This window comes from Medicago sativa, chromosome 8 (genome assembly GCF_051527215.1).
Source record: "Medicago sativa cultivar Bolivia chromosome 8, Bolivia_mono, whole genome shotgun sequence".
Taxonomy (NCBI): domain Eukaryota; kingdom Viridiplantae; phylum Streptophyta; class Magnoliopsida; order Fabales; family Fabaceae; genus Medicago; species Medicago sativa.
The window spans coordinates 6,522,041-6,543,206 of NC_140756.1; the positions used below are offsets into that span (position 1 = coordinate 6,522,041).

Consider the following 21,166-nt stretch of genomic DNA (forward strand, 5'->3'; position numbering starts at 1 on the left):
AATTGAAAGTATCAATGAACTTTCTTTGTTCCGAACATTCAACAATAAAAATAATGTATATTTGTCTTTACTAATTTCATTAGAAAAGAAAAAATCAATATTTCATCCGCTTTTAAATGTAAGCAAAATAGAGGAAGAAAAGGAAAATTAACTTTTATTTATGAGAAATAATATTTGTACAATTATTTTTTTGACAACTCTCTCCTACTTCCGTTGTATTCTTACTTTACTCTCTCTCTCTCTCTCTCTCTCTCTCTCTCTCTCTCCCCTCCCTCCCTCCCTCCCTCTCTCTCTCTCTCTCTCTCTCTCTCTCTCTCTCTCCAATAAGGAGAGAAAAGAAGGTTGTTGCAAAAGTTGTATAAAAAAGGTTGTATAAATATCATTCCTCTTGACTTATATTCAACATCCTTGCAGTATTCTCCATGAGAATGGGAAAAAGAAGGACAAACTAACTTCTTAAGGTTTGTTCGCCGATTTCCCTAGCTCGGAATATATATGGTGTAAACATGTTCAATTTTTTGTGTGTTCTTCAACGCTTATTGTGACTTTTGCTCTTAGCGTGCTTCTCCATTTATCTCCATCTCTAACCACAATGAATGTTTCCGTTCTCAACTTGGGCTCATCGCTTTTGCTTCCCCTCATGGTGCTCTGGTGGTGTGATCGATTTCTCGACCCTAGTTGGAATTCTAACACAACAAATCGTGTCTTTGCATGTTTTTCTTCGATGGATCATCCTCAACCTAATCTAACACCTATATACATACATACATACATACATACATATATATATATATATATATATATATATATATATATATATATCACTATATATTATGGTTGTCGTCTCAATTGCTGAAATGACATCTGATCGACCCCTCGAAAGCCACAATGGCAACATGATGGTATAACTACTTCATCTTTACTTGGTTTGAGATATAATGTTTTTGTCGTTGTTTTATGACTTCCTAGTTATGTTTCTTTTTTGTGTACTTTGTGTCTCTTAATTTCTTTTAAGTTTTTCACCTTATGTGTTTACTGAAATGCTTGAAAATGACTCATTTTATTGAAGACTATATTTTTAGAAAAAAGGTCTATGACGGCTATCAACAAATTATGCATCCTTTTAGCCTCGCAAATGACTTGTCAATATGTGGTTAGATTGGTCATCTCAAACACCACCAAAGTTGATTTGAGCGAAATCAAAGATCATGGATCTCATATTATTAGGGACATTTTGTCATTTGTGTAAGAAATTAATTTGGTTGTTAGGACTAAAACTTTGGTGTGTAAATACCCAATTGGCTTCCAAAATTTATGTGTTATCGGTGTGTATCTAACTATCTTAATTACTTATAACCTCATGTTGTGGATGGATCAGAAGGTCACAATCCATAATCCTTTGAATTTTATTATTCCTATTTGAGCATTTGAATGGATCAAATTTATTTTAGTGTAAAAAAAAAAAAAAGGAAAAGAACCTATACCGCATAATGACCGAATGAATATACATAGAAAAGAAGAGTTAAATCATTTTTATAGTTCAGAGTCCCATTTTGTACATTCACCCTTCAAACTATCTGACATCAAAATAAATATCTGGGAACAAGATATAGGAAATAAATTTTGGAACCACTTCACATAGTAGTACTGCAAACGTGATAAGGATGACTAAGTGGTCCAAATCCCCTCTTGCCCACTTGAATCATCAATTACATATCATAGATTATAGAAATGTAATAGGTTCTGTTTCAACAAAAAAAAGAAATGTAATAGGTTATCCCCGTGAGCATAGCTTAGTTGGCAGGGACATGTATTGTTATATGCAAGGGCCGGGGTTCGAACTCCGAACACCCCTCTTATTCACCTTGGAAAAGGTGAATTCTACCCCCTAAACTACTTGACAAAAAAATGTAATAGGTTAAAACAATTATATAAATGACAAGGATATCCAATTTAGGTTCTCATTGCATGAAATCCAACTTTACAATATGCTTGTTTTCATTACAACTTTACAAGTGTGACTAGACTATCATTTTATGCAGATGAGATTATGCCCTCTTTGTGAGATTGGATTATCTACCGTCACTAACTATACACATTTTCACACTGAATAACTATGTGACCGTTCAATCACCGCGAACATTTTTCAGTTTTGCATTTGACAAATACACATGAAGTTGGGAGTTTTCTTACTCCAAATGAATTAGATAAATAGAAAATTGGTGGAAATTAATTTCTGGTTGTAGGTTCGGGTTTGGGGAAAATTTTGGGTTTGAGGTGGGTTTTGGTTTGGAGACTAAACAAACTTCTTTTTAATAAAAAAAATGATATCACTGTGGGAATGTGAAGGGATACCCGAACCTGTCAGGGGCGAGGTTCAATTTCTAATCTCAATCGGGTAGGTTCACAGATAAGTACATGAGATTCGGTGATAGAGAAGGTGAAATTTGTTCATGCCCCACCCTATTGCCATGCCTTTTTGATCAATGACACTTTATAAAGAGACATGAAATTGTCTCGTTATGTTGCCCATAAAATACACACAAAGGATCACAACTAGCTCCTTTTTTTAAAAAGAGCATTTTTTTACCGGTATTTTTGAATGTAGAATCCTCCAAGCAAAATGGATATGTTTTGGGATATTTTCATTTTTCAATTTTTTTTCCATACTTGTTGATCAATATCTTGTGCTGTATTATGGGAAGATGTTACTTCATGATTTGCCTTTAAGAAACTATATGAACTCTTCATAGAAAAAATAGCAGACCGTGAAGCACTACATACAAACTCATTTTGTATTTGAGAGAAAGAAAGAGACAATTGAAGAAATTGTTGAGCTTCAAAAGGGACAAAAACATCATTAATTAAAGGAACATTCCAACACTAATATCGTGATGTATAAGATCTTAGACAAACCTTATATTTGGATGTTTGGGAGACCAAATTTTGAAACCATTTTAATAAGGAAGTCAAATATCCTCTCATATAACATTTTCGTAATACACTGCATTTGTCCACAAGTCCTAGCTCAATTGATAAAAATATCAAAATTGTTAGGTCAAATACTGTGATTGGGGTTCGAATTCTAACCTATTCAGTTGTGTGTATATGAGTTTCAATGGTTATTTATCATTTGGACAAGAAAACTACACCCTCCGGTCAAAAATATAAGCAAAAATTTATGTTTTAGATTCATTCAATAAATGATGTATGTGGTCTTTATTGTAGACAACATACATCATTTATTGAATGTATCTAAAATATGGACTTTTGCTTATATTTGTGACCAGACGGTGTATACTTTTTGTTGCATTTATTGTTCTTTCTAACTTGGTGCAGCTCTTAATGTATGTAACGAATACCGACAAGATATTGATCTCTTTTATAAATAGTACACAAGTCTTTAGGCAAATTTTTTTATTTATCCGTCAGCAAAGAAATTTTTATTTACTCATCAACAAAATGTGATTAAAGTTATTCATGTTGAGTTGACTTCAATCCGTAAGCTCTTAGTGTACATAATTTTTATTTTAGTTTTACTTATAGTTAATAAAAAACCGTGGTCAAAGGAATACACAACGCCTCATACTAACGAAAACTATTGTCAGTTATGGCCCACTTGATCTCATTGAAGCTAAACATTTTCGAGTGAAACATATTTCGAGGGTTGTTTTGAGAATTTTAATGTTAACAAAATTTGTTTGTAGTTGTTTAAACTTTTAGAAGTGATGAAATACATCTAACAAATAAGTACACTATCCGTTCACAAATATAAGCAAAAATCCATATTTTAGATTCATTCAATAAACGATGTATGTGACCACATACATCATTTATTGAATGAATCTAAAATATGAATTTTTGCTTATATTTGTGACCGGAGGGTGTATATATCTTTTGAATATCTTACTTCTACTGGTTTTTAACATATAAACTCGTTTGTGGTAGTTAAATAATATTATAGGGGATCAAATAAAAATAAATTTTGGATTAACCAATTAAGATACTCCATCGTTACATATAGCTTCGTCATTGCACATGAGTCATAGAGAAGCTTCATCGGAATTGTCGAAACTCGTAAGTATCTTTTGTGAGAGATAAATATAAATATTTTTCCGCATGTCCCCAAAGAGACAAATATAAATATAAATATTTTTATATGCTACTTGTAAGTATCTTTAATAATGTAAATATTTCTTATACCTTAAAGTTTCTTTTGACTTGAACCGGGGGCAACAATATCCTCTCACCCCGCAATTTCTTTTGAGAAAAAAATAATAAAAATGAACACAGATATTTTTCTTATAATTGAATCTGCCGCTATTAAAATAGCAACATATTCAATGCTGTGGCCAAACATTATATGATTTATCCAATACACAACCAACTGAAGGCAATACTTTCATGCATAGTCACGAACATCAATATGGAGAGAATTATAGCACCAATTAATATATCTGAATACAACACAGCATTTCTGGTAAAGGGTCATCAATGCTCCCTTGAGACGTGGCAAAGGCATCATCACTTTGCAAATGAATTGCATAAAGTAATACATCTACTCTAATTGCAAATCTGGACAGCTCATGTTTTGATTTCATATACTTTGCAAAGTTAATATGAGTTGCTAAGTCTACATCAGACAGTTGAGGAAGGTGATAGTATGATTAAGTATGTTCATATCAATGAATCCCAATCTCATTTCTAGTTCAGGAGAACTGGTTAGTTTTTATGTTAATTTTAATGCTCGAATCTTATGCTTAAAATTTTTTCTTAACAAACTTACCAACCAAGTTGGACTTTCTTGAGACATTATCTCCATGCATATATGTAAAACCATTTCCTAATTACAAAAATGTATTAGTTAAGTTTTTACAAACTTCCTGAACATAACTCAATTGATAGAGATATTGCATGTAATACGCAGAGGCCGTAGTTTGAAGGTGGACATCTCATCTATTCACCTTATGAGTGAATATCTAGCCACTTTCTTTTTTACGTAAAAATAAAACTACAAATACATCATTATGTCCTGCTGACATCACACTATATCAGCATCCCAACAAGTGGGGGATGAAAGTGTGTTTGTCGAACAAGAGTTTTTAATTAAAGGGAGAGAATTAAAAGACTGATTATGTTCAGGCCATTCTTTGGGGAGTGCAAAGCGCTCAATCAAGTTGGGCCTCCCAAAGTGATGGGCCTCAAGAAAAAAATTATTGCTCAACATCCCCATATCCACTCAAAAAAGAAATAAAAACATGTCCCCATGTTTCTATTTCTAGTTAAAAAAACACGTCTTTAGTAAAAAATAATTGCTAATTTTGATTTTGGTGGGTAATAATCATTATATGAGTGTTATTTTCAATTTAAATAGAAGATTAATCTTTTAAAAAAATTATGCGTTTTTTTTATTAGTGGCCTATTTTTACAATGAGAGTCGAGCCTCCAGTTTCATAAGGACGGCCTTTATTATGTTTCCTTCTTAATAATAAAAGAAAAATATTGAAAATATGTATACTCTCTCATATTTCGAATATAATAAACAATCATGGTCAAAAATATTAGCAAAAATAACTTATAGTTCACTACATTTAGACTATTAATCCCAAAATACCTAGGATTAATTTATATTCTATTTTTTCAATATTCTCATAGAACAAGTTCTCATGAACGATAATTTTAAAATTACAATTGTTTTTATTTTTTTGAGAAAATATAATGAAAACAACATTTTGCAAACCAACTCATCAACTACTTCTACCTTTAATATAAAAACTGTTTAGTCAATTTTTTTAATAGTGAAAAGGATAATGTTATGTCTAGGGACAAAGTTCATTATACGTATGAACATTGGTGCGTTGCTAAATCAACTCTTAATCACCAATAACGTTGGATTTAGCGAAAGAACGCTAATTCTTTGAAACGTGGCATGCTACGTCCAAATCTACTTTTGAGGATATTTGACAACTCTTGAATATGATTCACTTTGATAGAAGATGACTTCTTCTATGTTAAAACAAAAAAAGAAAGAAAAAAACCATTAGGTTTTATTGTGAAAGAAATACTCTCAAATCAAGACTTTGACAAAAGCTCACCAAATATGGTGTAGACAGGGTATCCAATGAGGAGAGGTGCTACTCGTGTTGTTACTTAGAACCAAACACTAATATATTAATAAAAAAATCAATCAATGAGTGTTAGGAATTCAAGTTTCCAAATTCTAACACCTTTGGAATAGTACCTTTGGCAGGCAATGGCTTCCAAACATTCTGAATTCTGTGTTTTCAATCTCACATGAATAAGTTTTGAATTATGTTTTTAGAACATTATTCTCCATGAGTCTCATGTTATAAACACTTGTACCGATTTTCACTAATATTATTTAGAAAATTAGGTAGTCAAATTAATGTGAATATTTTGTGGTACTTAGTTTTAACTATTTGTATTTCAAGACAAATTACTAGGTAATAATAACGAGTATATTTGAAACAATTTAATATACATCTAAGAGGAGAACTTTAAGAAGATGATATAATTAGAGACATATATAGTGAATACTACACTACATTACTCATCAACAAAATATATTGGTAGAGAATCAAAATCATTTATTCATCTATTTATGTTAATAACATAAATAATGAAAGCTGTTAAAAAAACATAAATATTGAAAGCCATTTGTATGGTTTTAATTGGTGCCGACTCAGATTGATAAACTCGATCCACCTTTATTGATAGGTAAATAAGAATTTGTTTATTTATTATTTTAAAGAGATCCTATAATAATTAGCGAAGAAAGGTGTAGTAAATAATAACTTTTAAGAATTTCAATTTTTTTTCCCTCAAAAAAAAGAATTTCAATTTTTTTTGATATAAATGAGGGATAGAATAGAATGCCCAAAAAAGAGAGAACCACGAGAAAATCAAACGAGAGGTGGAGACCATGTACTACATAAATAAATGAAATACAAATCAGAAATCAAAGTCAGACATAACTTACAAAGCTTTACATCAGCAGCCCCTAAACAACACAAATTAGGTAGAACATCTTGGGCATTGATTAGCTTCACAATACAAATGATACACCTTTATCGGCCAATCAATACTCTGTTCGTTTTAGAATATGTGTTGTTTTAGTCACACAAAAAATATGTTTTAAAATGAACGTTACTTATACTTTTCGATGTAGAATTATTATTTTATTTTCAATTATACCCTCTAATTAATGCACTACTTCTAAAGCATTACACCAATAAAAAATAAGGCTAGTTTAGTAAAATTGTCATGTCTTTTGATATCATTATTACATTTTTTAATTTGTGTGTAAGAAGAAACTTAAACGACATTCATTTTAAAATAGATGAAGGGGTAAAAAAAACACCAAATCTTTTACACAACAAATCTACCTGTAGGACTACTCTCCTCACCTTTGGAAAGCATATTTGCAACAATTAAAGAATCCACATGCAATTCTAAAGCTCAAACACCCAAGTTCCTTACATACCTCAAACCTTCATATACACAAACCAATTTCGTTTCTAAACATTTTTTTAATTTGGTTATGCCTATGCACCTAAATTGTTGTGGAGTGAAGAATTTTTCAAACATTAATGCTAATACATGTCTCATGAATTTCTTCAATATAGTAGAGAAGTAACATAAACGTACAGTTTATAAAGTGTTCTCTATATATAGCATCCATTTATAGCATATACTTATTTTATGAAAGATAAACATAACTAGGGACTTGACTTATACCCTCGTGAAAGCTTACAACATGGAAAATTACGAACATAATTTCTTCAATACTCAATTAATAATGAGCTAATTTTTTAGTGGAACAGTGAGAGGTTTGAATCCATGTTTAAGAGCTGAAGGCCAAACTTTGTCCATGTTAATCATATTGTAGCCACACTCATGTTCATTCCATTCTTCTAAAGAGTGCACTATCCCAGCTATGCGCCATGCACTCATTACCCTCCTTGGCAACCAATTCTGCAATTTGTTATGTTTCGAAATTTTATCATTGATGCATAAAATGAGAAATTTTTGTTTATTATCACAATAAATACATGCAAAATTTCGATTGCAATATTTAATAGAAAACAATTGTCTTGATGGAAAAAAAGTTTTTACGTGAAAGTTTGAATGAAGAAATTACATTTCAATAGTTTCACCAATATCTTTTTAATATTTTATTGGGTTTTAAATATTTTAATATTGCAATTATGTATTGTTTATCCTAATACAACAGCAAAAGTGGTGCAACTCAATCAAGTGAGCATAGTTCAATTGTTGGAGACAATGCATTTGAATATGCAAAGGTCGGAGTTTGAACCCCGTATTCCTAGCTACTTATTCTTCTTAAATGTGAAATTCTAGCCACCAGGCTATGTAACATAAATTATTTTTGGTGCAACTCATGAATATGCGCATGTATTTTACTAGTTAAGTAATACAGTTTGCACATACACGAGTGTAAAGATGATTAGAAAAAGTTAATTACCTCACAAGAATGGACATTTTCAATAGAAGTGGGAGTGAGCATTGCAGGAGTGTAATGGTATAAGCAGTCTTTGCGGTGTTTCTTTGGTGGGAATTGTGAGTATGGAATAAATAATGTTCCTTTTGGTGCCTTCAACTGTTCCTCTTCAGTCAATCCATCTCCCACTAACCAAATCTATGCAGAAAATACAAATGAAGAGTTTAATAGTATAAAAAAAATATGCTAAAGAAAAGTTACAAATTTTTTTTTTGAATAGAAGGTCAAGAAAAGTTAGTTTCAATAATGAACATGAATCATCATTTTATTACATTACATCTACACCTCTTGTAAAAGGGAGAGATAAAAAATAGACAAGAGAGTGAAATGGATGCGAAAAAGTACTGTGAATATATTTATTACTTTGAATAAATTAATTTCATGGTGAAAAATTGGTAAATCTTGCATATAATATATTATTTTTTCACCAGAAATTAATCAAAAGTTTAATAATAATAATAATAATAATAATAATAATAATAATAATAATAATAATAATAATAATAATAATAATAATAATAATAATAATAATAATAATAATAATAATAATAGAGTCATTTTAACAAGAACCTTATCTTTTTAATTTTTTTTTATAATATTTTTTATTTTAATCAATTTTATTGTATTTATAGGAGAAATTCTTGCATGGTCTTGCCCTTAACATGTCATTTTTTATTTGATATTGCCAAAATCTCATAAAAATAAAATAAAAACTAAGAAACTTTTGCTATATTACCATCTGAGTGAAACTTTTTGCATTGACAATATTTGAATGAGAGCTGTTCATCAATGCCTTTTTGAGCTTCACATAATCATCGTCATTCATTGTAGCTATCTGCAGTATATACATAATCAAACATGTGATCAAAACTAAGATAGAAAATTATTTAAAATAAACTCTTGTTGGCACCACCTCACAATGCAAGAAATTGAATGTATAAAAAAAATAAAAAATATTGACCTGAACTCCTTGTTGGCACAATGTGTAGGCAAGAGCATAAGCAACTTTGGTGAGTTTTCCTCTGAGTAATACTTGAGTTGTTCCTTTTGGAATGCTGTTAAGAACAACTGCAACAACAAGGCTACTACCATCTACAACCTTAACATTAAGCTTTGGATGCCTCCTAACATATAACCCTCCATAGATGTTAAGCTCTTCCTCTTGATTCATTAGACCTAAGCTCACCACTTTTACGCCCTTTTTGTCAGCATCCAATATTGCTTCCTCAATCATTTTGTTGATAGACACTTTTTGCCATTGCCGTGAGTACTGGAAAAAGAAAACAAAAAGGAAAAAGTTTAACCCTAGGGTTTAATTAATCTCATAGTTATCTTTTTAGGGTTAGGCATATTTTTTAGAGGAACAAGTAGTCTTGTACTTTATTATGCAGCACATCTTGTGTTACATATTACTATTAGATACTTGTCTTAATTAATATTTCTTAGGTTATAAAAAAAATTATAAACAAAAGGTTTTGTAGACATATTAACAAAACAACCATAGTGCTTGGTTATGCAGATATATAACTAATAACTCTATGCAATATTCATTACTTAGGCTCTTAAAGAAGAGATTAAGGATTACACATGTCGAGTTTATGAGACTCGATCACATCATATGAGGTCCCGAGAGGGTACATGTACGTAATCCTAATCTTGCAAGAGAGCGCTATTTTTAAGATTTGAACATGCGACCTCCATATCACAAGGCAGCAACCTCATCGTAACGTCAAGTCTCACCCTCTTAGATATAAATATATTTCTATTTTTGTTAATACAGATAAATACTATAAAGATTGATTTCAATAAATTGAATGTGTATAAAATATGAGTTAAATTTTGATGCATAGTCGGTATAAAACTTTTTATATTTTTGCGCAATCACAACCAATCGTAAATAATGTGTTACTTTTAACATGGTTTTATAATTAAAATCAAACATTTTTAACGATCCGATGATTATAAATTATAATTGATTAAAAGTGCAAAAAATATGTTTTCACTTACTTGCCTACCAACTAAATTAAATTGTAAAACTATAGTATATAGAAATTGAAACTATTGATGATAGATACCTGAACACTGTACTTGGGTATTGCCCAAGTTTGAAGGTTAAGTTTGTCATCAAAACGGTTTCTTTCAACAATGAATGTGCGGCCGTAGACCCATGTGAGGAACATGGACCAAGCTGTAACAGGCCACATCAACCAAAGGTACCACTTAGATGTGTATGGCTTAGAAGCCAAGGCAGCAAATCCAAATCTGAGATGATAAATGGATTCTGGGGTTGTTAAATGTGTTAAGTGGACAACATTTGGTGTCTCTTCCTTTCTTTTTAATGTTGACTCATGCAACTCATCTGAGGCCTTGTCCATTGTTCCATAAATGTAGTCATAAAGTGGCATAAAGAGTGAGTAGTTTGTTCTAAACTGAGTATGGTGCAAAGAGTGAAACCTACAGTAATAACAAGTGAAATTATTTATTACTAATTCAAAAGGGACCACAATCTTTGAATTTGGGTGCAAGAATATTGAAATTCAACTCCTTTGCCTCTAAATTCAACTGCTATGCAATGGTTGCATTTAAACCATTGTAGAGAATTCAATTGAAGATGAGTGTTAGGAACTTCTCTTTTCTACATTCACTCTCTATTATTTGGTGTTTTTAATGCAAGTCTCACATATTAAAAATGGATCATAAATAAAGTACTCACATGAATTTTACTCAATAAGATAGCAAAGGTTAAAAAAAGTGTTTTGAAGAGGTTATTTCTAACACTTATCTTCAATTGGGTTTTATTATTATATCAATTCTATCAATACTTCAATAAAATGACAAAATATAAAGATTTTTGAATGTTAAATAGTTTCTATTTAGATTTTATTTTTGCTCTATTTAGATTATATTGTTAAGTTATAAATATCTGATTTGCCAACATGATGCTAAAAATGGAAATTAGTTTAATCTTATACATATATCATGTGATATGTGAATTTTTTTTTACTGCCCCTATGACCAAAAAAATTGATATATCTGTCCCTAGTTGAAAATTATTGTTGTAAATGCCCTTGTTCTTCTTTTCATTTGGCGAACATGTCATTTTTCAACTTTTCTGGGTACAACTCTGTGCGTTCTGAATTTAAGTTGGCGAGCAGGAATTTTTTAAGTTTTTTTTTCTTGTTCTTTATTTGAAATGGCGAGCATGATTTTTTCTTTTAATTTTTTTTTTTTTGTGTTCTATCTTTTAAATGGCGAGCATGCCATTGTTATATTAACATATTTGTTGCCATGAACATATTTTGTCAAACCAAACCACTGCAACGTGTGTAATGTGAACAGCCCTAGCTACTTGCTTGCTGTAACTTTTTTAATTTTCTCAATGCTACCATGTTTGTATTTTGTAGATATAAAATTGCTTTTTATACAGCAATGACATGCTCGCCATTTTATATGAAGTACAAAAATGGCATGCTCGCCGTTTTGTATATGGAGGAAGGGATAAAAAATTAGCTTGCTCGCCAATTGAATTTACAAACATGAAAAAAACTTAAAAAAATGTTGCTCGCCAAATTAAATGTAGAGCTCACTCAGACCATGCTGCAAAACAGAAGATGGTTGAAAAAAATGCATGTTCGCCAAATGAAAAGAAGAACAAGGGCATTTACAACAATAATTTTCAACTAGGGGCATATATATCAATTTTTTTGGTCATATGGGCAGTAAAAAAAATAATTCGTGATATGTCTCTAAATTGAAAACTACTTTTTTTTTAGGGAAAATTGAAAACTACTTGTTAATTTATAAGCTGTTCAAAAATAGAAATAGAAATATGTCCCGTAAGTGTAGCTCGGTTGGTAGCTACGAGAGACATTATTTGTAGGAGCCGAGATGTGTGATATAGCCACTAGAATACTTGACTAAAAAAAATATATATATATACTCCTTCAAAAAGAAATAGAAATATATAATAAATATAAATACTCATTTATTTCTAAACATTATATAATGTATCACCTCACCATTTCAATTTTTGGCAAATAGGATGAGAATCAACCATATAGAATCCAAAAAACAAAGAATGAGAATCAACACCTTTTCTCTATTATACTATTAAATTCCCGTTTTGTTGCCAATGAAGTGAAGTGATTAAGCATTTGAGTTCGAGTGATTAAAGATCAATAATTAAACAATTTTTTTATTAGAGTTCAAGTGAATAGTCTGCATTTATTTGTAGAATGATTCACAGTGAAGAGATGCAATAAAATAGAACTTTGTGTTGACTCAAGACCTTGTGTTGATAACTCAACAATAGTTGGTTGTAATGGACAAATATCTAAGAACTTATGATGATCAAACCGACATCACGGTCTAATAGTTAATACATAATATATTCGTGGGAGACTATGGGTCATTCATTTCTATATGAAATAGTAAATTGTTTTGTAGACATTAATGTATATTGTAAAATAATCATGCTAAATTAAACTAGCGTTCCTTTAAATTATTTAATTATAAAAAGTTGGTTTTTAAGTTTTATTTTCATCACTTACGTCTTTTAAATTATTTAATTGTAATAAGTTGGTCTTTTACATATTTTTCATACTACTTAGGTCCTTTAAGTTATTTAATTGTAACTTTTAAACACCGAATAACTTACATTTTTAAAATCTGAAATCTTCTAAATTGTTACGATTAAATAACTTAAATGACCTAATTGATATGAAAAATATTTAAAAACCAACTTGTTACGATTAAATAACTTAAATGACCTAATTGATATGAAAAATATTTAAAAACCAACTTGTGACAATTAATTAATTTAAAGGACCTAAATGGTAAAAAAAACTAAAAGAATCAATGTTACAATTAAATAACTTAAAAACACCAGGTTGTAATTTAAGCCTAAAATCATTAAACTTTTGAAAGTTATAAAAGTAAAAAATAAAAACACTGTTAATTTGAAAATTAATTTACTTAAGGTTTTAGAAATGATTATAAATTTTACTGAGACAATGATAAATAAAAAATATTTAATTGTCTAGATCAAATAAAAGGATTTAACATATGAAAATCTTTCGTAAAGTTCATCATTTTTAATGACAAAATTAAAACATAGGTGTTTTTTTTACTGGAAACAGGAGTTAAAAGAGAAAACAAAGGAGTTAAAAGTTAAAACATACTATCCCTCAGAAAGAAAGAAAAAAGTTAAAACATACTAGTGTTTATTTTTCGGTCAAAAAAATAAACATATTTCATTATAACGAGACATTAATTAACGATAAGATAAGAAATATCGGAATAAATATCATGTATCACGATCAATATAAATCATGATCAATATAAAGCAGCTGACAGTAAGGTTTAGAAAATTGCATTTACTCAACATCACCAAACATTCATTCATGGCTGTGGTTTTACACAGGAAAAAGTTGGCATGCATGTGTTTGTGTCATGCAAAAAGTACAATGATAGAAAGCACGGTATGCTTTTGCATTTAATTCCAAAACATTATTTGGTTATAAAGAATGGCATTTCTCTATTTATGAAATTACATATTACACCTTGAACCTATAAGTTTTATTTTTGACCTAACCTTAAACCTATAAGTTCAATGAACACAATCATCTAGTCAGTGTACAACAAAAACATAGCGCAATGCACGACCCCATGTGTCTGCGCACTACTAGTGAGAGAGAGAGACTTTTGTTTTTTTGTTGGTGTCCAGGGTTCGAACCTTGCATATATTATGCATTATCCTTACCAATTAAGCTAAGCTCATGGGAACGGCAAACTTTTGTTTGAAGTGTAAGAACTTTAAATTGGATTTTTTGCTAATAGAAATGTTTTTTTAAATAATGATGATAATAATAGATATTATGTAATTTTATTTTTTTAAGACCTAGAACAAGGACTTGGGTTGGGCCATGTAGTACTTTAGATATGTAATATTGTACGTAGGCTTTAGCATATGATTTGTCATTTATGAAGTTTTGCATATTATTATGATATATAGTACTATAAATGTAAATACTTACGATGGGGTGTACATGAGATACTTGAGAGGAGGGAAGATATCAAAGAGCCACTTAGGAACAATCTCAAAGTTGCAGTGACCCAAGTTATTCATAAAATCAATGTAAGTGACATATCCAACCATTGCTATAACTGAAGCTCTATTTGTGAAGACAAGGGTTAACTTGGGTATTGCAAATAGAAGGAAATATGATATGTGTTCAGCAAATGGATGGATGACAGCTGCACCAACACAATATTATGGCTATCAGATTAGATATATATATATATATATATATATATATATATATATATATATATATATATATATAAGCAAATAATAAGTGCTCAACAATAATTTGGCAAATCATGTTTATTTTATATCATATAACATAGATCACACCTGGTCAATGTTGAAAGATTTATCATATAATATAATGTGTGTGTATTTTGTAACAAAAGACAGTGGTAATATGAATTAATGGAGTGGATATATATACAACCACTTTCATAATATAATAAAAAAATCAACCACTAAAAATTGGGATACATATGCCTACATCTCTTTTTATTATTTTTAAACAGTGTACCCTACTGTTTTTATGTGTGAAGGATTTTAAGGAATTGCATGTATGACATTCTTTTGAAATAAATGACTACGTAAACCATATTGAGAAAAAAAAATCTAGAGCAGTTTTGTAAGCTTCTAAAACTTGAACGTTTCTCTTTAGTGTCCAATATCTCTAAAACTCTCTAAATGCACATCAAGTAGTTATACATCGGTTGTATGTTTGACAAAAAACGGAAGATAACTACCGGATGTGTATTTAAGGGTTTGAGAAATATTGGGAGACCTAAAGAGAAACACCTCTAAAACTTTATTCATTTTTTAATAAAAGCAAGTCGATATAAACTACGACAAGGCCTAATGATAACGCCCAAATTAAATTAAACAATGTTTGTTGAACAACATATTTAAATGGTGAATTTCTTTTCCCACACCCAACATTTGATATCCACTACCGTCAGAAAAGTGGGTGTTTATTTTCTCAAGCAGCCTAGTGGCTAGAAATTGACTTATTAAGGCGAATAGGCGGGGTACTTAGGGTTCGAACCTCGACCCCTGCATATATTATGCAATGTCCCTACCAACTGAGTTAAGCTCGCGGGGACGAAAAAGAGACTTTTCTATTAGTATAAAGTTTTTTTTGAAAGGTAGTATAAAGTTAAACTTCAATGTGTAGTAGGTTAATCTTAGGGAACAAAATTAAAATACTAGTGTCTAGTAGTATGATGTTTTTCTTTTAATATGAAGTTAGACTTCAATGTGTAGCTAGGTTAATCATAGTGAACAAAGTTAAAATACTACTTCTCAAAAAAATTAAAATTAAAATTAAATACTAGTAAGTTTTTTTTTTTTATGTTTAGTATAAAGTTTGACTTCAACGTGTATAATGAACAAAATTAAGATACTACTACTAATAGTACAAGTGTTCTTTTGAATAGTAGTATTGTTTTGATCAAGTAGACTAGCGACCGAGGCTTACGCATTTTAAATATAGAGAAGTGAGAATTCATAGTTTGAACTCCGACCCTTGTATATAATTGTCCTTGCAGCTACAAATCAGAGTTGTGTTTACGAGATTTTTGAAGAGTAGGTAAGACTTCAATGTATATGTTTCAAGTGAACACAAAATATCTTGAACAAAAAAAAAAAGTGAACCCAAAATATCCGAATTTCCCGTTTCAAGTGAAGTTAAAACTCAACTGTCAATTTTGAACCAATTAATTTCCACCTTCCATAATAACGACAATGACAACTACATGCATTGATGCAGCACCCAACTCAATTTCCTTTTATAGGAGTAATAATGTGAAAAGGAGTCTCCCTGGCATTCATCAATTTAATGAAAAACCCTAAAGTTGTTACCATGCTTTAAATTCTACAATCAAAACCATTAAATGAAAAACGTTACTCACAAGTGATTGGTTCCGTAACAATGGAAGAATGATGATGAGAATGATATCTAGAGTAGAGGAAATGATGATGAAGTGCTCTGTGTAACCAATAATAAAGAAATTCAACTGCTCCAGCATGAAGCAATATTGCAATAATCACTCCATCAGTTCTCCATAATGGAAGACGTGATGCTCCTTCCAATGTATAGCATGCCAAATAATATAGTAACCCATTGAACAATATTTGGTCATCCCTATATAGATCATTAGGAAAAATCAAAAAGGGCAAACATATTATTATAATGAAATAAACATATGAATATATGTAGAGTTTGATAACTCATAAGGTAAACGTGTAGCTCAAGTAGTTAAAATGAGGAGTTGGAGAATTAGGTCTATAGTTAGATTCCTAACTTATTTTACAAAAGATCATGCTAACAAATGTTCTAGGAATATCAGTTAAAGAAACTAAAAATAGTATTTTTGTTTTTAAAAACAACAACTTTTAAACATTAAAAATATTGAATTCACCACTTTTTAATGCAATATGTTCACAACCAACGCCCTTGAGGGCAATGACATTCTTTAACATTTAGAAAATTAGTTTCTATCAATGGTGTGTGAAAGAAAAAGTTCATAATTGCAAAAAAGAGAGTAATAAATAATTTGACTAAATATCAAGGACAAAATTAATATCTTAATGATATTGTAAAACAATATATAAAACAATTATTTTCTACTGGCGAGAATGATTTATAATGTTGAACGGAGGGAAGTATCAATTAAGTTTAAAGTTTGATTAATATATTTGGTCAATGTACAATTACTTTATGCATAAATTTTTTTTTTTTGGTACAACTTTATGCATAAATTTAAAGATGTGTTATCATGTCAATTAATAAATATAACATCTTGTTTGTTTTCATATTTATTAATAGATGTGAAATATGTGTATATTGAGTGTATACTATACTAATTAAATTCTTAAGTTTATACGTTAAACATTTTATAATATACCTAAAGATGGGTGAGGTCTAAGAATAAACATTGTAGAAACAAAATTAAATTTTTGTTAGGTATAAGAATGTTTGAATTGTCTACCTTTGAATGACTTGTCTCAAGTTATGTTTAGGTCAACCACAATATTAATATTAAACCTAACTAACACCGACAAGAAGCGAAAAAAACCAAATGTTTGATAGGCTATCTGACATAAACAAATAATAACAAACCTTTTTTAGTAGTTTTTAAAATTGTTTTTTTAATTGATTTAGTTTCTTATACTTGATTGTTATAAGGAAATAATAGTCGTGTGACTTTTTCAATGAAAAAATTATATGTCATTAAAGTTATAGGTTTAATTACACTTCCATCCTCCTATTTTATCCAATTCACAAAAATAGTCATCCTTTTTTAATATCAAACATTTTAGTTCATCTATTTTAACATTCGTTACAATCCATGTCCTTTTGCCTAAAAATGGTGACCTTTGACTCCAAACCTATTGTGTTGATTTTGAATGTAAAGATAAAATATTATTTTTGAGACCGAAATTTATCTTTTTAGGTGTCGAAGGTCACCATTTTTTGGAAGGAAAAAAAAAAAGTTGGGACCAAAATTGCAACAAATATGAAATTAGAGGATCAAAAAGGAACTAAAAAACTTAAAAGGTTTCCACTATGTAGAGACGCAAAATATGTTTAACCCTAAAAATTAAGCAGCATCAACCACTTATCGAAGAACATTAATATTTCTCTCACTTTTTTTATAAACATTATTTCTATCAGTTGAATAGTTAGGAATTGAGTAATAATAGTAAAATAAACTTGATAAAATGATTTAAGGAGGGTTTTGGAGGTTAGATGCATGGATGTTGCATAATTTTAACTAACTAACTAACCAATCTTTTTCTCTATCAACTTGATCAAACTCAATTCCCTTGTCAAGAATTCTATTGTTGCCTTTCGAAGTTCGGTAACGAGAGAGAGATATCCATATTTGATTATGAAGAACACGCCATAGCAAAAATGGTAATATGAGAAAGGTAGATACATCCCTTTCACTCTTGTCCTTCACTATCAAAGAGTATGTGCTATGAATCACCCAAGGAGCTAGTACCACATACTGCAAAATTACACAATCAAGTTTTAATTATTAACACCAAAATAATGTTTACATATAGGAGTCAAATTCTTAGAATAAGGAATTAATTGTGTCAGAAAATGAAATAAGAAATAAATTTTGATAAAAACTAAAGGAATAAATCCTAACCTATGTATATATTAAATAAAAAATAAAATATAAAATCTAACACTTGTTTGCCTAAAAAAGAAAACATTTTTTACTTTGGAACCTGGAGATGTTTTCATTTTATAATTTTTTCAGAGTATTTCAAAATGTTAAAAGTTGATTGGTTATCTTTTTGAAAAAAATATTTTATTAAAGCGCATTTTTCATTTTAAAGGAAATAAGTTTGAGTCTTATAATTGGTTATCATTTTGAAAATTTTATTTTATTAAAGCACACTTTTCATTTTAAAGGAACTAAGTTTGAGTCCTATAATTTATCAAAAAGAAAAAGATTGACTCCTACAAATAATTATTTTTCTAAAAAAATTCATTATTTTTAGTTTAACCGACCGAATTGTTGAAACTATACGTCATGTTGGGCACCGTAACCGGGGTTCCTCGGCTTCTCTACTTGTGAGTGTGAGTTTATAACGTGATTATTGTCATTTTGTTTATTCACCAAAAATATTATCAACATTCTTCTTGTCAAGTAGACTATTGACTAGAAATTCACATTTTAAAGTGAACAAAAGTGTCTGAGATTAAAACCCCAACCTTTGCATATATCATGCAATATCCCTACCAACTGATGTAATCTCATAGGAACTTAACCATTTTTTATTATATGAAAATTATGAATACAATACAACCCCTAAAAAATTTATGAATAAATGTATGACGGTGACGTAGATTTAGTATTAGTAGATATCTGAATTGTGTATTCCTCGTATCAAATGATACCCGATCATGTAATTAAGACTTTAATTATCGTACCATAATGTAGGGTATACTCTTTGCCACTTCAAAAGAAACACAAGTATATATTCACGCTAGTTGAAATCACAATATTGTCTTTTGAATTAAATTATAGTGCATAACTCTTATCCTTACACCTTATATAATAGTATAAACAAGAATTATTATTTTTAACAGCAAATGAGAATCTCTTTATTCAATTAGATAAGATAGAAATAGTGACTATGATCTTAGTGTATACGTGGGTGTAGAATATGCAAGAGAGAACTTCACCAAGAATGAGAGAGAGAGAGAGAGAGAGAGAAAGAGAGAGAGAGAGAGAGAGAGAGAGAGAGAGAGAGAGAGAGAGAGAGAGACCTTAAAGCTTCCAAGAGGCTTCCATGGCCAATCAGTGAGGATTCCAGGTCTTGATGCCATATCTATACGATTTTCGTAGAAGGACAAGTGTTTTCCTTTTGTGTGTGTGTGTTTTGGAGTACATGCATATGACTTTATTTATAGACAACTTTCTAACGTTGTAACCATAATCCATGCATTTTAGTAACTCCCAACAATTACACCAAATCACATGGGCAAAGTAGCCTCGTAATATTCCTTTTAATAATAAATTTGACTTTCCTACATTAGTTTTCGCAACATAACCAAAACTAATATAGGCTAAAGGGCAACTTTGACCCCCTATCTTTTAAAAGGTTGCGATTTTGGCCCCCCAAGTATGAAAACTACAATTTTGGCCCCCTAACTTTTAGCCCCTTTGCAACTTTGATCCTTTTGGTCAATTTTGACCTGGTCAACGCATGCGTGGCAGGCCACGTGTGTAATTACTAATTTTTTAAAAAATTAAAATGCCACATAATCATTTTCCAAATTAAAAAAATTAAAAAAATTAAAAAAATCAGAAAAAATAATAAAAAATTAAAAACATTTATGGGTTTTATTATTTTTCTAGGTTTGTATATCATCATCCACACACCATCAAATTTCATCTTCTCAATTTCACACTTTCACTCTCAAATTGCAGCAACCCAATTCTATTGCAGCCACGCCACACCCTTTTCCAGTTCCAGCAATCTTCATGAAAGAACAACCCCAAAAAATGGCTTCCCTTTCTCTTCTCCACCGTCCCTGCATTTTCCACCACACCCCCAAATCCTATACTTCAACCCTAAAAGTAAAACTCAATTCCCTATCATTCTCACCCGTAACAAGACACCATCACCAAAACTTAAACTCAAAAACGATGTCGTTAAAGCCGGAAACAGCCTCAAACCCATTTAATTTCACAACAACCACAATTTTCAAACTCTCGTTCTCACCCTCAAACTCTACAATAACAGCACCAGCAATAGCAGTATCAACAACAAAATATGGTTTCTCCTACAACTGTAAATGCAAGTACTGCTTCATCTGCGAATCGTTCACATCAGAAGGAAAATAAGTAATCGAGCAGCGCATGAAGCAACTCAGCAAGTTTGTTAGGGAATTCATAGAGGTGTTGAGGTTAAAAGGAGGTGAGATGAGAGAGGAACATGGCTTTATCGGCGAGATCATTTTGAGGTGAAATGAAGGATACAAAGAGGACAAAGGGTTTAAGAATCCAAGATGGTTT

At 30.3% G+C, this 21,166-nt stretch overlaps 1 protein-coding gene across 1 annotated transcript; it reads right to left on the reverse strand.

The window, feature by feature from the left end:
* Window positions 1-7,623: 7,623 nt before the first annotated feature.
* LOC146896482 (very-long-chain aldehyde decarbonylase CER1-like) lies at window positions 7,624-20,024 on the reverse strand. Its single transcript, XM_085731391.1, has 9 exons — window positions 19,915-20,024; window positions 18,414-18,637; window positions 16,535-16,767; window positions 14,578-14,797; window positions 10,618-10,996; window positions 9,504-9,812; window positions 9,279-9,377; window positions 8,507-8,680; window positions 7,624-7,995 (listed from the first exon to the last, which is right to left on the reverse strand). The coding sequence occupies exons 1-9, from the start codon at window positions 19,972-19,974 to the stop codon at window positions 7,825-7,827; spliced, it is 1,869 nt and encodes a 622-aa protein (XP_085587517.1). The 5' UTR covers window positions 19,975-20,024; the 3' UTR covers window positions 7,624-7,824.
* Window positions 20,025-21,166: the final 1,142 nt, after the last annotated feature.

Excerpts from the sequence above, each read along its gene's own strand:
- LOC146896482 (XM_085731391.1), bottom strand. The coding sequence starts at position 19,974 with ATGGCATCAAGACCTGGAATCCTCACTGATTGGCCATGGAAGCCTCTT. Across the intron at positions 14,798-16,534 it reads TGTTACGGAACCAATCACTT|CTGTCATCCATCCATTTGCT; the intron begins GTGAGTAACGTT and ends GTGTTGGTGCAG. Across the intron at positions 9,813-10,617 it reads TACCCAAGTACAGTGTTCAG|TACTCACGGCAATGGCAAAA; the intron begins GTATCTATCATC and ends TTCTTTTTCCAG.